The following is a 12,970-nucleotide window of genomic DNA, read 5'->3' as shown; positions in this document are numbered from 1 at the left end:
GAATTTGAATCAGATTCTTGTGATACCTGATTTGCACGAGGCTTATTCTTTCGTGGCTTCCAATCTACAGGCTTTCCATGAATATCCCAACACTTGTTACGGGTATGTCCTACCTTTTTGCAGTGTTCACAAGTAGGTTTTGGCGTACTTGAAGAGCTGGAATCAATAGGTTTGCTAACAAAGGCAGCGGAGGGTGGAGCAGAAAGTTTTGAATCAGTAGGCATAGTTTCTCGTCTAGATTCCTCTCTACGTACCTCATAATATGCTTCTTGCAGTGATGGCAAGGTGGTAGTGCCAAGAATTCTTTCACGGGCAGCATCAAACTCGTCATTTAATCCAGCAAGAAAGAGAAGGAGACGACCTTTGTCAGTGTTCTTTTGATTGAGTGCAACGTCGGCAGGGGTCTCCCATTTATCATCATTGAGCAAGTCCAGTTCCTGCCATAAAGCCACAAGTTCCAGCCAATACTCATGCACCGTCCTCGCCCCTTGTACACAGCGCCACGTTCTTCGTTGAATATTGAACAAGCGTGAATGGTCTTTGCTTACCGAATATGAGTTTCGAACTGCGTCCCATATGTCCTTGGCCGTCGGTAGGTACATGAAGCTCCGTTTGATGTTGGGAGACATGGAGTTGATCAACCACGAAGATACAAGATGGTTGTCGATAGTCCATTGATTCATCTCAGGAGATTTCGGATCTTTGGGTTTCACTGTATCACCGGTAATATAACCAAGTTTCCCTCTGCCTCCAACAACGTGTTTAATCGCTTGAGCCCAATCATGATAATTTGTGAGGCTCAGTTTGTCGGAGACGATCGATGCGGGAACACCAGCAGAACCTTCCTGGCCAGAACTCAACCCGTAGGGAGCCCCGGCCTTAGTGTCGTCGGCACCGGAGAGCGACATAGATGAAGTCGCTGGAGGTTATGACGTGAACAGAGGCTCGAACTTAGTGGAAGAATGCCTGCCGCTCTGATACCATGTAGAGCAAGGCTGATCTGAACAGTTCGATAATCTATTACTGAGGTATATGCACCAATATATACACTGGTCTTGGAGATCGCATGAGATACACCAAGATATGAGCTATACAATCAAATCTTTAATAAATACAATTAAATCAAATCTGATATGATCCCAATGATAATAATAATATCTCTAGCAATAATATTCTAATATCACTATATCAGTAATAATAATATTATTGAGGTATCATATCTTCATAATTACCACAATAGTCTACTGCAAAAAATTTGGCAACAAATGTATGAGAGACCTTTAACGGGGAGGAAGCTCCCAAGGAACTCCAGGTGACTCCAACTAACTCCTATCTTTGATTTAAGGTGACCATCTACAAAAAGATTGGCATTATCATCTGAGCACTGGCTTTCACCATTTACAAAAATGTGTGAATTTTGATTTGTCCCCCTTACTACTGATGCAGAAATAAATAGGCTACTTGGAGGAACCCAGAATGTCTCAAAATGGAACAATGCTACACAACTAGCGCCCATATTTAAATCCAAAATGTGCTTCCTTCCTTTTGAAAAATTATTGAATATTGAATTGAAAGCACTCTGAATAAAAAGTGGAAACTTACTCTGAGCTTTTGCTTCAACACTGGCAGGAATTGTGTTTTTATTTTTGACAAGTATATCAAAATTTTCTGGACCCTTATGATATATATCATCAACAGATGCAGTCTCACTATAACCATCCACATTCAAAAGTGAATCAACGAAACCAGACCGACGATCTTCCTCCCTTTCTTCAATCCTTGATGATGAGTCTCCTGAAAGTTTTGAATTATTGCAGTAAGAATCAACTTTGAACAAAATGGCACTATATCTACCATAAAAACAAACAACATCGTAATAAAAATGGTTTAAAAGATTTACATAGACATCCTCAGGAAAAAAAATGATAGAAGTAAAAATTTTATTGTCGTTCCGAATTCATCTCCTTGAAGTTTATTGATGCAAATTTTATGACTAAGATTCAATCAAAAGATGAAAACGATAACCAAGGAAAACAACCTTTCAACCACTGCATGACAAGTGAAGCATACGGCTCTGTAATTGGTAGGTGAACAGGGATATCAGGAAACAGCTGGAACAACGCATATGCTGCCACTTTATTCTGTGCGTCCTACAATCAAATAAAGCTAACAAGTGCATAAATGGAGAGAAAATAAGAATTGTTCCACATAATAGGGAAATAATAACATGAATAAATTGGGTGCAAATAGAACCTTGCAAAGAAGTTCTAAGAGCTAGAGAATTCTTCAGAAACAGTCCACAAAGAGAGGTAACAGGAAAATCAATTAATTATTTTTTCCACTTATGCAAAAAGAAAGCACCCCTCAAATACAGGCAAATATCACTTTAAACCACTCAGTCAAAGGTACGGATTTTTCTTTTTGGCCAACAAGTCAAAGGTTAGGATGTGAAATATGCACAATTACTGATACTAGCTAAAATTAGGATCCATCAGGGCCTGGGGAGTGGCCTCAGAAATATTAATCTCCTCTAAGGTGAGGTGACACATTCAATGATATATAGTCTTACAGAATTACCCATCCGCAAAGCATTTAAACCCAATTAATCACCCAAATGATCTTAAGCTTGATCTCTGTTGCCCTAAGCCTTCTAAGATTTGTGAATAGAAAAAATATGAAGCAAACTATTTAACCTTTTTAGGCATGCATAACAAAAATATCTTAATGTGCGACTCAAGTACCACAAAAAATATTAAGCAAATTATTTTATCTTTTTAGGGGAAAAAAATTTATTCAAGAAAAGAGAATAATACATAGAGGTACCTAGCATATCGTTTATTCTCAACAATCTTTTCATTCCTTATAGATTATCAAAAAAGCTTGAGAAGAAACATGAAAATGAGAGGAATAAGAACCAACCTCGGCAGATTCAGAAGTTTCATCTCCATCGGGAAGCTGAAGTGTGACCAGCCCCCCAGCTTTTCGGTTCTTCCCCCTCCCACTCGCTTTGCGCAATATGCTAATAGCATAGGAGAAATTCTTTCCTCTGCCAGGAACTTTATTGAATTTTGGAGCTTCCCACCCTGATTTCTGACATAGTTGATGAAGAACAGCTTTGGGAATTTTGGGAGGGTCCCCCTACGGTTAATTAAAATATGATAAGAGAAGAAAAATACTATCAGATTATGACATAAAGAGAGGTATATAGATAAAAAAAGGAACAAGTTGCCCAAGAAAATATTGCTCAAAAACAAATGACAGAACGCAAGGGTCCTAAATTCAAATAGGATATTAATAGCATTCATTATTTTGCAAAAATTAAAGAGAAAGAATACATGCAAGTTGCCCAACAAAATGTGTACGTCCATCAATTAAAATATCACTGCCCTCGTGTCATTGATTCCTGTTTCAACAAGGTATATGGTTTCCTCAAAACTGCCCCTTCCCACAAGACCATTAGTATGATTTCCAAGCCTAACAAGGTAAAATGATTAAAAGTAATTCAGATGCTTGACTATCATCAAAAATCACTCATCCAGTGCCATTGACTGTAGCCTATGAACTTACCATTTTCCAAATGCCATCTAACTTCTCCAAATTCTTCTTCTCGCATAATTTTTTAATTTTTCTTTTTTCTGTATTTCCAAAATATCAGAAGGCAACATTTCATTAGATGGGGCATCCTCCAAAAAGAAACCACCTAGTTCAACATCATCTGCTTCTTCTTCAGCAGAATCCTTTCTAACAACTTGTGCACCCGAAATATCAGAATTAGAAGGATTTTCCTTCACATTATGTTGCTTTGCATCACTTTTGTCAGCTATTATCTCATCAGATGACAAAATAACAGTTGGATAACCTTCTGGTTCACATGGAGTTTCTTCTTTAGTGCAATCAGCAGGCCCAGGACCTGAAGATCTTTCCTCAGATGTGGATCTAAAAGCTATTTCCAGCTCATGCTGTGCAGCTAAAGCTTCATCTGATAACCCTGCTCAGAGTACAGTAAAAGCATATGAGATGAGTTAAAGGCTACAAAATTTTGAAATTGAAAATGAAGTTAAACTTAACCTAAAGCAGCCAATTCTTGTTTCAGTTTCCGGATAATATTGCCTGCCAGCTCCTGACTTTTCTTATCCCTATTTTCCTTGGCTTTTGTGGCTTCCAACCTTGCAGAAAGGTACTCTTTGGCAATAACATCATAAGATCGAGGCTCACAGGCCTATCATAAAAGACAAGGGTAAATTAGACTCATTCAAGCTATCTGAACAACATTAAGCGATCACTATTAAATTAACAGAGACCAGACAGAACAAAAGCATTAACTTTCTGAAAACAGCTCATACTCAACTGTTATATTATCACAACATAATTAACAAAGACCAAGCAAAACAAAGATGTTAACTTTCTGACAAATAGTTCTTTCCCCGCTTAAATGCAAAAGAGATCACTAAAACTAAACATAAGTAACCTTCATCATAATAAATCCAAAGTTCTTATAATGAGTTAAAAAAAATTAAAATTAAAAAACGAAAAAAAGCCATATCCAACAGTCAGGTCACCTAAACTAGGAAGCTGTATCAATTCAACAAATTACCAAATGCTTCATTGAACAGAATACATAAAACTTTAAACTTCTTATTGTATAAATAATGGACAGCAAATAAGTAACACAAAAGGTAAAATAAAAACAACTACAAATATGAGTAAGATAGCTAACCAAAAAAGTGCCTTTCTATAAAGGAAGAATTATAGAACAAGAGAAGAATAATTCAACATGTGTACTTTTAAGCATGTTAAAAACTCAACAGGGAGGGGGGGAACCATGAAAAGGAAATCAAAACCGAATGCTACCTTTAAACTTATAAGCTACAGTGAAATAACGATTAATATTCTCCAAGAAACCATACAAGATACCAACAGGAAAGAAAATACCTCCTTCTTGGCAGTTCTCTCCTCAAGAATGTCATCTTCCCAAGTGTTATGTTCGTCCTGCAAATAATAAAATCAAACTAGTAACTTATCAAGAAAAAAGGAGAACTGTAAATTGGATAATAAGGCCGGCAGGCTTAATAGGCTTTATCACCAGATATGTGAGTGATGTGTTTGAGGAGTTCAGAGATAAATAACCATCTTTGTCAACATCATGAGGTGGCTTGGTAGATTTGGCATAGGCCATTTGGTTTCTTTAACAAGACCTGGGGGTGGATCTATGAACTATTTTAGCTTTCAAGTCTTCATTTTTAGCAAAAAAAAAAACGATCATAAATCTCCTTGTCAGTGTGCAATTGGTAATGGTTAGTGGCGTCATTGGCTAAAAGCCTAGAATGGGACCGGAAAAAGATGGCCAAAAGTTTCTACGATTGAACCTTTCATGGAAGACAATATACAAGTCGCCCCAGGTTTTAGCAAAAGGCCGTACATGATGCAATCTAGCGCTTGAAAATGAAAAAGGATCAAAACTGGGAGATAAAGAATTGTTATTGTTATAGGATATGGAAACATGAAGTTCTCAAGACAGTCTCAAGGGCGTCTAAGTCATTCAAATCAGACACAAGACCTAGAACTGCAGCATGCATCTATATACGTGTCTTTTTTATTCAAAAGTCATGTTTCTAAGCTATCTCGCTCTTTGACTCTCTCTTTAACAGGGTAGGCCAAAACCCAAAAGACCAATACTGGCACTAAGGCACCAAAGGATGGGCTCCGATTGCTCTATCTTGCACATCGCAAACATGTTTTAATCAGGCAATTACAAATTCCTGAGGAAACCTAATAAGCACCAGCAATTTCTATCTCAGAAAAGGCCAACCAATCCAAGGCCTAGCAAAACCCATTTGGGCACATTTCCCCCGTCTGACCTGAAGTCTGGTACTATTATAGGTCAGTGGAATTCTTTCTCAGCTTCATATCTAATGTTTGCTGATGACAGACAAAGTACACATTTCTGATCTTAAAACAAACATGAAATTAATCTCTAGAATAACATTTATGGCTAGGTTCACGCCAAAAGACAACATAAAATACACTCAAGCACCAGAAAATTGCGAAGTGGAGAGAATCCTTAGAGTCTGCAACATTGTGATAAAAGTTATCTCGTTAATCATATTTCCAGTTTTACAAGTAGCTTGATGCTTTCAGGCCCCTTGTAGAGACGTACTTGGTGCCAGTGTTTGAACTTACCTCTTCCTGTTGCTCTACATATTGCCTGATCCAATCCGCTTGAGATGGCTGGCGAGAATCTAAAGTATCATCATCCCACTGTTTCTTGACTATGACAGAAAATTCTGGACTTTCTTCCTTAGTTGTAATAGATTCATCCACCGAAGGGATCCCATCATCCCGTTGATTTAATATAACGCCAACAGAACCTCCTATCAAGGCATTGAGGATAAGAAATTCAGTATCCAAAATGCCAAAAACCTAACAATTTATTACTACAAACAAACCTAAAATAATCTTACAGAAATAATATCGTTAAGGGAAGTAAAGATATACCTTCATTAGAATGCAGCGAGGTTCCAGAAGAAAACTTCAATGGAAGCTCATTCCCGGGCAAATTCAAGCATAGCCAATCAAGCGCGGACTCGAATGTAGCACCCTCCTGCAGAGAACAGTAAAACAGAATACAAACTTGAAATATCAATAAAGAAATGGCACGATCAATAGTTGAAAATATTGTGGCAAGGTATATGAAAAAGATAAAATTGAAACAATAACACACTTGTTACTACGGCAAAACATAGGGGACCCAAGCAAGAAAAGAAGAAAAGAGGAATGGTTGAAATGGGAAAACTCCACTTTTTTAAGTTTCTCAGAAACGGAAGCTGAAAGTCATACGAAACCAAGCGACTAGAAATAGATTAAGTTGGACTTGGCATTATACGCATCAGATCTATTCCTATCTTCTATCATTTTCCTAAGTGCAGGAAATGGAACGCAAAAAGCCTTTTACTTTGAGTTATAATCCTCCAAATAAGTCCTTGCTTTCAAAAAAATGTGTTCGAGTGAAGTTAAGATAAAGGAATGAAAATGAGAAAGAAATTGGAGTGTGGTTTCTCGCACTACAACTATATTACACACATATGAACTACCACGCCATTCTAGTTTCAATTAGTTTTTAAGCAGAAATGTTTCGATAATCAGGTTCCCCATAGTCAGAAGGACCAATGGTTCGTACTCCACGTTTCTTTCGCCGAGTAGCCAACGATGCCCAGACATAGATACCTTAAGAGTGGAAAGAGCAAGCTCAATCTGATCATTACTGAAACCTTCACAGGAGAGCTTTTCGTAAAGAGCTTTAAGCTTCTTCGCCTTTTGAGCCTTGGTAAGAGCATCGTCCGTCGCAGGAAGAGATGGCGCGGACCGGCCTGAGTTGAGCAAGAGACGGCGGAGGCGATTCTCGTTCTCGGCCGAAATCTGCAGCCTCGGGCCGGATGAGGAGGACTGTGACTTTGCTTTCGACGACGAAGCTGAGTTGGCTTTCTGCTTCTGCTTGTTCTTCTTCGGCGGCATTTTGTCTGCGGTGGTGATAGCAGGTGGCAGCGCAGGAAAACTGAAAAACCGGTAGCTTTAACGTGGACACCGACCGGTTCAGCAAAAACTTCGAATCTTCTATGAACCGGTTCTCTTCTTTTTTTTTGGCCAAAATGAACCGGTTCATTGATACGGCGGAATTTGTTCTTTTTCTTTTTCTAATTTTTACTAAACTCGTACCCGTACCTATTAACTAATTAGGTAATTAATTAGGTAAAGCAGCATATTACTTGAATTTAATAAATCTTATAATTTTTTTGTCAACTTAAAGTCTTACATTGCTTTCTCCCCAATAAATCTTATTGTTCATTATTTATGATTTTGATAGTAATAGAGTCATTCATTGTAAATTTTACATTTTTATATTAATTGATCTAAAAAAATGCCGATTAAATACCCCTGAAATGATGAAACCCCAAACAATTCACAAAATCCAGCGCTCATTTTTTACGGTTAAACAAAATGATATTACCTATAGTGCTTAATATAACATCTTGTTTGATTTTTATTTTAATCCTAAAAATAAGATTTCAATCTACTTGTTTCTCATATTTATGTATTTTTTCTCAACATAATCATTCTAATAATGTTAGTTCTAACCAGTATACTTGATTAGTAAGGATCTTTTAAAAAAGACAACATGTATTTATTATAAATAACTAATTTAACTTATTTTCTTAATCTCCTCAAATTAGTCAACTAACTCTTATAAATAATACCGGAGGTAGTATATAGTATTAACAATTGAAAAAATTATATGGCAAAAGGCCAAAAAAAGGGTGGAAGAACTGAAGTAGTATATGCAATCCTCCCTTTCTTAATATAGGACCTATTTATTGAGTTAATTTTGGTTCTAAATATAAGATTTATTTCTCATATTTATCAATTTTTTCTAAATTACCCCTATAAATACTCTTTCAACCATAATCAAGTAAAAGAGGAAAGGTAGATATTAAAGAAGATGATAACGATGTTTTAGGAAAAATATGTCATATTTCTTACAGTTAGCCGACTTATCTAACTTTTTTAATCTAATCAAATTAGTTAAATAGGTTTTATATTAAGGATTGGAGGAGCATATAAAACCTGATAAAAAGAAGAAAAAAAGTCAACTACTCTATGCTAAAAATAAAATTGCATCATAAAATAAGACCAACTTTATTCCTCAAATTTATATTTTTATTTAAAATATTTTTATTAATTATCAAAAAATTTATTAAAAAATAATTTAAATATATATAATTAAAAATGATAGTTTAAAAAATAATACTCATTTGTTACCAACACGGTCGGCATCTTGGGTTGGACTTGGAGCTCGGTGTTGTCTCTCAGAAGGGGGTGTTGTGGTTCTTTGGGCCAAGAGCCTAATTCCAATTGAGGGATATGATCGCCCAAAACACAAAATTGAGGGTTGAACTCGTCAATTTCGCATCCGCAAATTTTCGGGAAAAAGAGCAATGACAATAGTAATAAATAATAAAATAATAAAATATAATAAGCCGGAAGCACCGAACAGCGACGCCTGATACTCAGATATAGCGCGAGACGGCTGCCTGAATTTTCTGGTTATCATTGCTGGCATCGGGTCGGGTTTGTGCGCTGAGAAACCGACGGTAAAAGGGAAGAGAATCTCGATCACTTGCCGGCGTTTTGTCATCTGAAGTTCATTTGACATCACTTGATTAGAAACAGAACAGCGATGCAAGCAGTAGTTCTGAATACGCCGTCATACTGCAGGACCCAACAAGCCCTAGAATCGCCTTCTTGTTCTCGTTCCTCAAAGGTTTTTTTTCCGCTTCTTTTTGTTGCATAAATCATTTTGTATTGTCAAACGACATGTTCCTAATCGGATTTTCGTCTTTTCTGATTAATCGCAGGGTACAAGCTTTTTTGGCAACCATGTCTACCTAAAAAACAGAGGTTTTCCGGTGCGGCAGAGTTTGTGGCGCTCTGGCCGTGTTCGTCTGACACATGGGAAACGACGGCTTGGTGAGTACTTTGATTTTGATTTTGGTTTTTTATTTCGCCACTTAATCTCGAGCCGTATTGTTTGCTGTTGTTGAATTTCTGAAAGCTGGTGAGACTTGTGAGGTTTGAGTTGAAGAATCACGACTCCGAAACGGATATTCACTGCATTCGTTAGAATGATGGTTTAAAAGTTAAATCGCTTCATGTTCATTTCCAAGTCCCTTTCCTTGAGAAATTAGTCGCTTCGTTTGTTTTATTCTTTAAAATGATTATGTAATACTTCTTGATTACTCATAGATTGTAAGGTTGATTGGCACTACTCATCAGTCTGGGGTTTCTTAATAATTATGTTGAACTTTAATGAAAGTAAAACATAGAACTTGATTGAGGAACTAGAGATGCCAAACCTTTATCCATTCAATCCTTTTCCTCTCCTTTTAGGTCTTTCAAATTAATCAGTGAGCTGGCTCTATTTGATTTACCAAACTGATAAATTAAATTGTGAAGCACCTGGAAGACTGATTGTATTGCCTCTGGTTGAAATTCATAATTGAATTTAACAGTTAGTTGTGATGTGACCTTGTAATGTTTTCCTATGTTGATATTTCCAGAAGGAAATCGAAGATGCATGTACAAAAAGCTGAATTTACCTCCTAGTTTGATAGATTTAGATTAAAACTGGAAATATATATTATTACTATTTATGGCAAATAAAGTGCTTTTGAATTTTGATATATTACACCTTTATAAGAATCCGTTGATCAATATGTGCGACAATACACCTCTTTTAATGTAGTAGCACAGATGCCTTGGTCTGCCCATAATTCTAAATCCACTCTCTTTTTCTCCCTGTTTCAGTTAATTAATGTCAAACACCTCAAGGTTTATTTTCATGTTCCTTTTTCAGTAGTGAAGGCTGTTGCTACTCCGGATCCAGCTGTGGAATTGCCAATAACTGCTGATAACGTAGAAGCTGTGCTGGATGAAGTTCGTCCGTATCTAATTTCTGATGGGGGGAATGTGGCTTTGCATGAAATTGATGGCAATGTTGTAAGGTTGAAGCTACAAGGAGCTTGCGGCTCCTGTCCTGCATCTGTTACTACTATGAAACTGGGTATTGAGCGTCGTCTAATGGAAAAGATCCCTGAAATAGTGGCAGTAGAACAAGTAGCTGATGAAGAAACTGGCCTTGAGCTAAATGAAGAAAATATTGAGAAGGTTAGTTACGACATGCTCTAACATTATGTTTGTGTTTTCTCTAGCATTTCTATGAACTACGGTTGACTGAATATTATAGAATTTCCAAAGTTTAGGTTGTCTTCCCTGAACAATAATTAAAGAGAGGGGCATAATGATTGAGAACTTGGTATTCTTTGAAGAGAAACAGACGTTTTCTTTTTCTGAGATTTAAGAAATGATGAGGGGGGTTAGGTTAAGCTTTCTTATTCTATTTATATTGATTGAATTATTCTATTTTTGAATTTTTATTGATTCCCTCTGGGGGTAGGAAAATCATGATCGGGATAGCGGACCCAAAGCTATGGAACTTGGGTGTGGGTATTTTGTCGAAATAGAATGGCCTTGCTGTTTTCTTTTTATTAAAAAAAACAAAAAAAGATATGCAGAGAAGGGCATAATAAATAGAAAATGTAATAAATATATTGTATTGTAATAAATTGTAATAGTAATATATTAATTCTATTTAAAATTTATAATTCTTAATATCAATACTACCTATCATGTAATTTCTTTTGTCATCAAAGCTGACAGGGGCTACATGATGGATTAATACCTGGTAATTAATTAGAAAAGAAATCAAGGCAAAGGTTGAAAATTTGATGTTACTGTTCGTCATGTAATAGAAAATATAAAACCGTGAAGCGACTTCCGAGGATTATTCATGTTGTAAAACCCTCCAGTTATGAGCTAAGCAAGATTCCTGATCTCGTATCCACAAATCAGTAAATGCTTTCTAGAATACTTTCTATTTCATCAATAAGTCAAGACTAGTTTGATCACTATTGCCATGGGAGAATTTTCTATCTCTCTTGTAAAATGCTTGTCGTTCAATGTTCGCATTAGTTGTTAATGTGGTTCAATTAACAACTGCTTCAGGCGTTGGAGGAAATAAGGCCGTACCTGGTTGGAGCAGCTCATGGGACTCTTGAGCTGGTAGCCATTGAAGAGCCAATTGTGAAGGTCCGGATCACAGGTCCAGCTGCTGGTGTTATGACTGTGCGTGTTGCTGTTACACAAAAATTGCGAGAAAAAATACCTACCATTGCCGCGGTTCAGCTTTTGTCTTGATCCTATGATGATAATTGTAATTGTTTGGGGACAAGACGCACAAATGAGACGTCCCAAATTTCAACTTCATATTTGTATAGTATTTATATAGCTGCAGGATGAAATATTTCTTGGATAAATTCAATACTCAAATGCTTTCACGAGAAATGGAATAAAGGGTTCGTTATTAGAGCGAAATTATCTTGTGTTTTTATAGCTAACTTCAGGTGTTGCATGCAACTCCATTGCAAGTTAGTCTTTTGGTAAAAAAGAAGACATTTTTTGATCTTATTTATAGGGCATTGAAAGAATTTTTTTTATGGATGTATAATTTTATTTTTCATTTATTATGATGTTGATTTTGTTTATATGAGATATAATGTATATCAAAAAGAAATCAAGTTGAAAAGTTGAATTTTAAATGAGAATTAATGGAATTTAATTTTTTTTTAAGTCTATGTAAAACATATTGAAAGTAATTTATAAATAAGATCAAAGGAATATCTTGGCATTCTTAACAACATGGCATTAAGATTGCATGCATGTGCGTATATGCGCATCAATTGTCATGTACGAACTCCTCGTTTGGGAGAAAAGTCTAAATTAAATGATTAGCCAAATAGGTGATGGGGTTGGTTTCGAATAGATTAGTAAGTTGTACTCTAATTTTCAACATAAGGAATCAACGAATAGTTTTATTACTTTATTTTTGTTTGACTGGAAAATTAGGTTTAATTTTTAATTTTATTGAAGGTATATAAATCTGTATTTTATTTTCAAAATTTGTAAAAATAATTAATCTTTTAATCTTTAAAGTTTTGAAACGCAGTTCCTCAATTATAACTCGGTATTTTAACTCGTTCCCCAAACTTTCAATTGGGTTCAATCCCCAACTTTTTTTGTTTTTAACAATTTTGTCCTTATCATCAATAGATGATGCCAGATCATCAATAAGTCATCCTATATAGCAAAAAATATAATTGAAAAATAAGCCAAGAAGAAGAAGAAGCAATACAGGGGATCGGTTTCAGAATTATCGAAATAAATGAGAAAAGACGTTTGGCTGAATTTGAGCAATTCGTCAGCCTATCACAACTTGAAAGAAGCATCATGTAAACAAATCCTGGACTTAGGCTTGAAGTGGCCAGGGATGCAACTTGTGCCAGCTTTTCTCTAGCTTGAT

The 12,970-nt window shown here is 36.0% G+C and overlaps 1 protein-coding gene and 1 pseudogene across 1 annotated transcript; one reads left to right on the top strand and one right to left on the bottom strand.

Annotated features, from left to right (window-relative positions):
• Positions 1-926: 926 nt before the first annotated feature.
• LOC114712895 (DExH-box ATP-dependent RNA helicase DExH7, chloroplastic-like) lies at positions 927-7,525 on the bottom strand (annotated as a pseudogene).
• A 1,561-nt stretch (positions 7,526-9,086) lies between these two features.
• LOC114712844 (nifU-like protein 2, chloroplastic) lies at positions 9,087-11,985 on the top strand. Its single transcript, XM_028897398.1, has 4 exons — positions 9,087-9,316; positions 9,411-9,522; positions 10,409-10,719; positions 11,617-11,985. Exons 1-4 carry the CDS (start codon positions 9,233-9,235, stop codon positions 11,806-11,808), a joined length of 699 nt encoding a protein of 232 aa, XP_028753231.1. The 5' UTR covers positions 9,087-9,232; the 3' UTR covers positions 11,809-11,985.
• The last annotated feature ends 985 nt before the right edge of the window (positions 11,986-12,970 follow it).

Source organism: Neltuma alba, unplaced genomic scaffold (assembly GCF_004799145.2).
Source record: "Neltuma alba isolate B1F8T4 unplaced genomic scaffold, ASM479914v2 tig00011398_pilon, whole genome shotgun sequence".
In the NCBI taxonomy this organism is placed as follows: Eukaryota; Viridiplantae; Streptophyta; class Magnoliopsida; order Fabales; family Fabaceae; genus Neltuma; species Neltuma alba.
The sequence above is the reverse complement of the archived record's forward strand: the minus strand, read 5'-3'. Positions and strand labels throughout refer to the sequence as shown.

Coding starts and splice junctions, on each gene's coding strand:
- LOC114712844 (XM_028897398.1), top strand. CDS start 9,233: ATGCAAGCAGTAGTTCTGAATACGCCGTCATACTGCAGGACCCAACAA. Junction 9,317..9,410: donor CTTGTTCTCGTTCCTCAAAG/GTTTTTTTTCCG, acceptor GATTAATCGCAG/GGTACAAGCTTTTTTGGCAA. Junction 10,720..11,616: donor ATGAAGAAAATATTGAGAAG/GTTAGTTACGAC, acceptor CAACTGCTTCAG/GCGTTGGAGGAAATAAGGCC.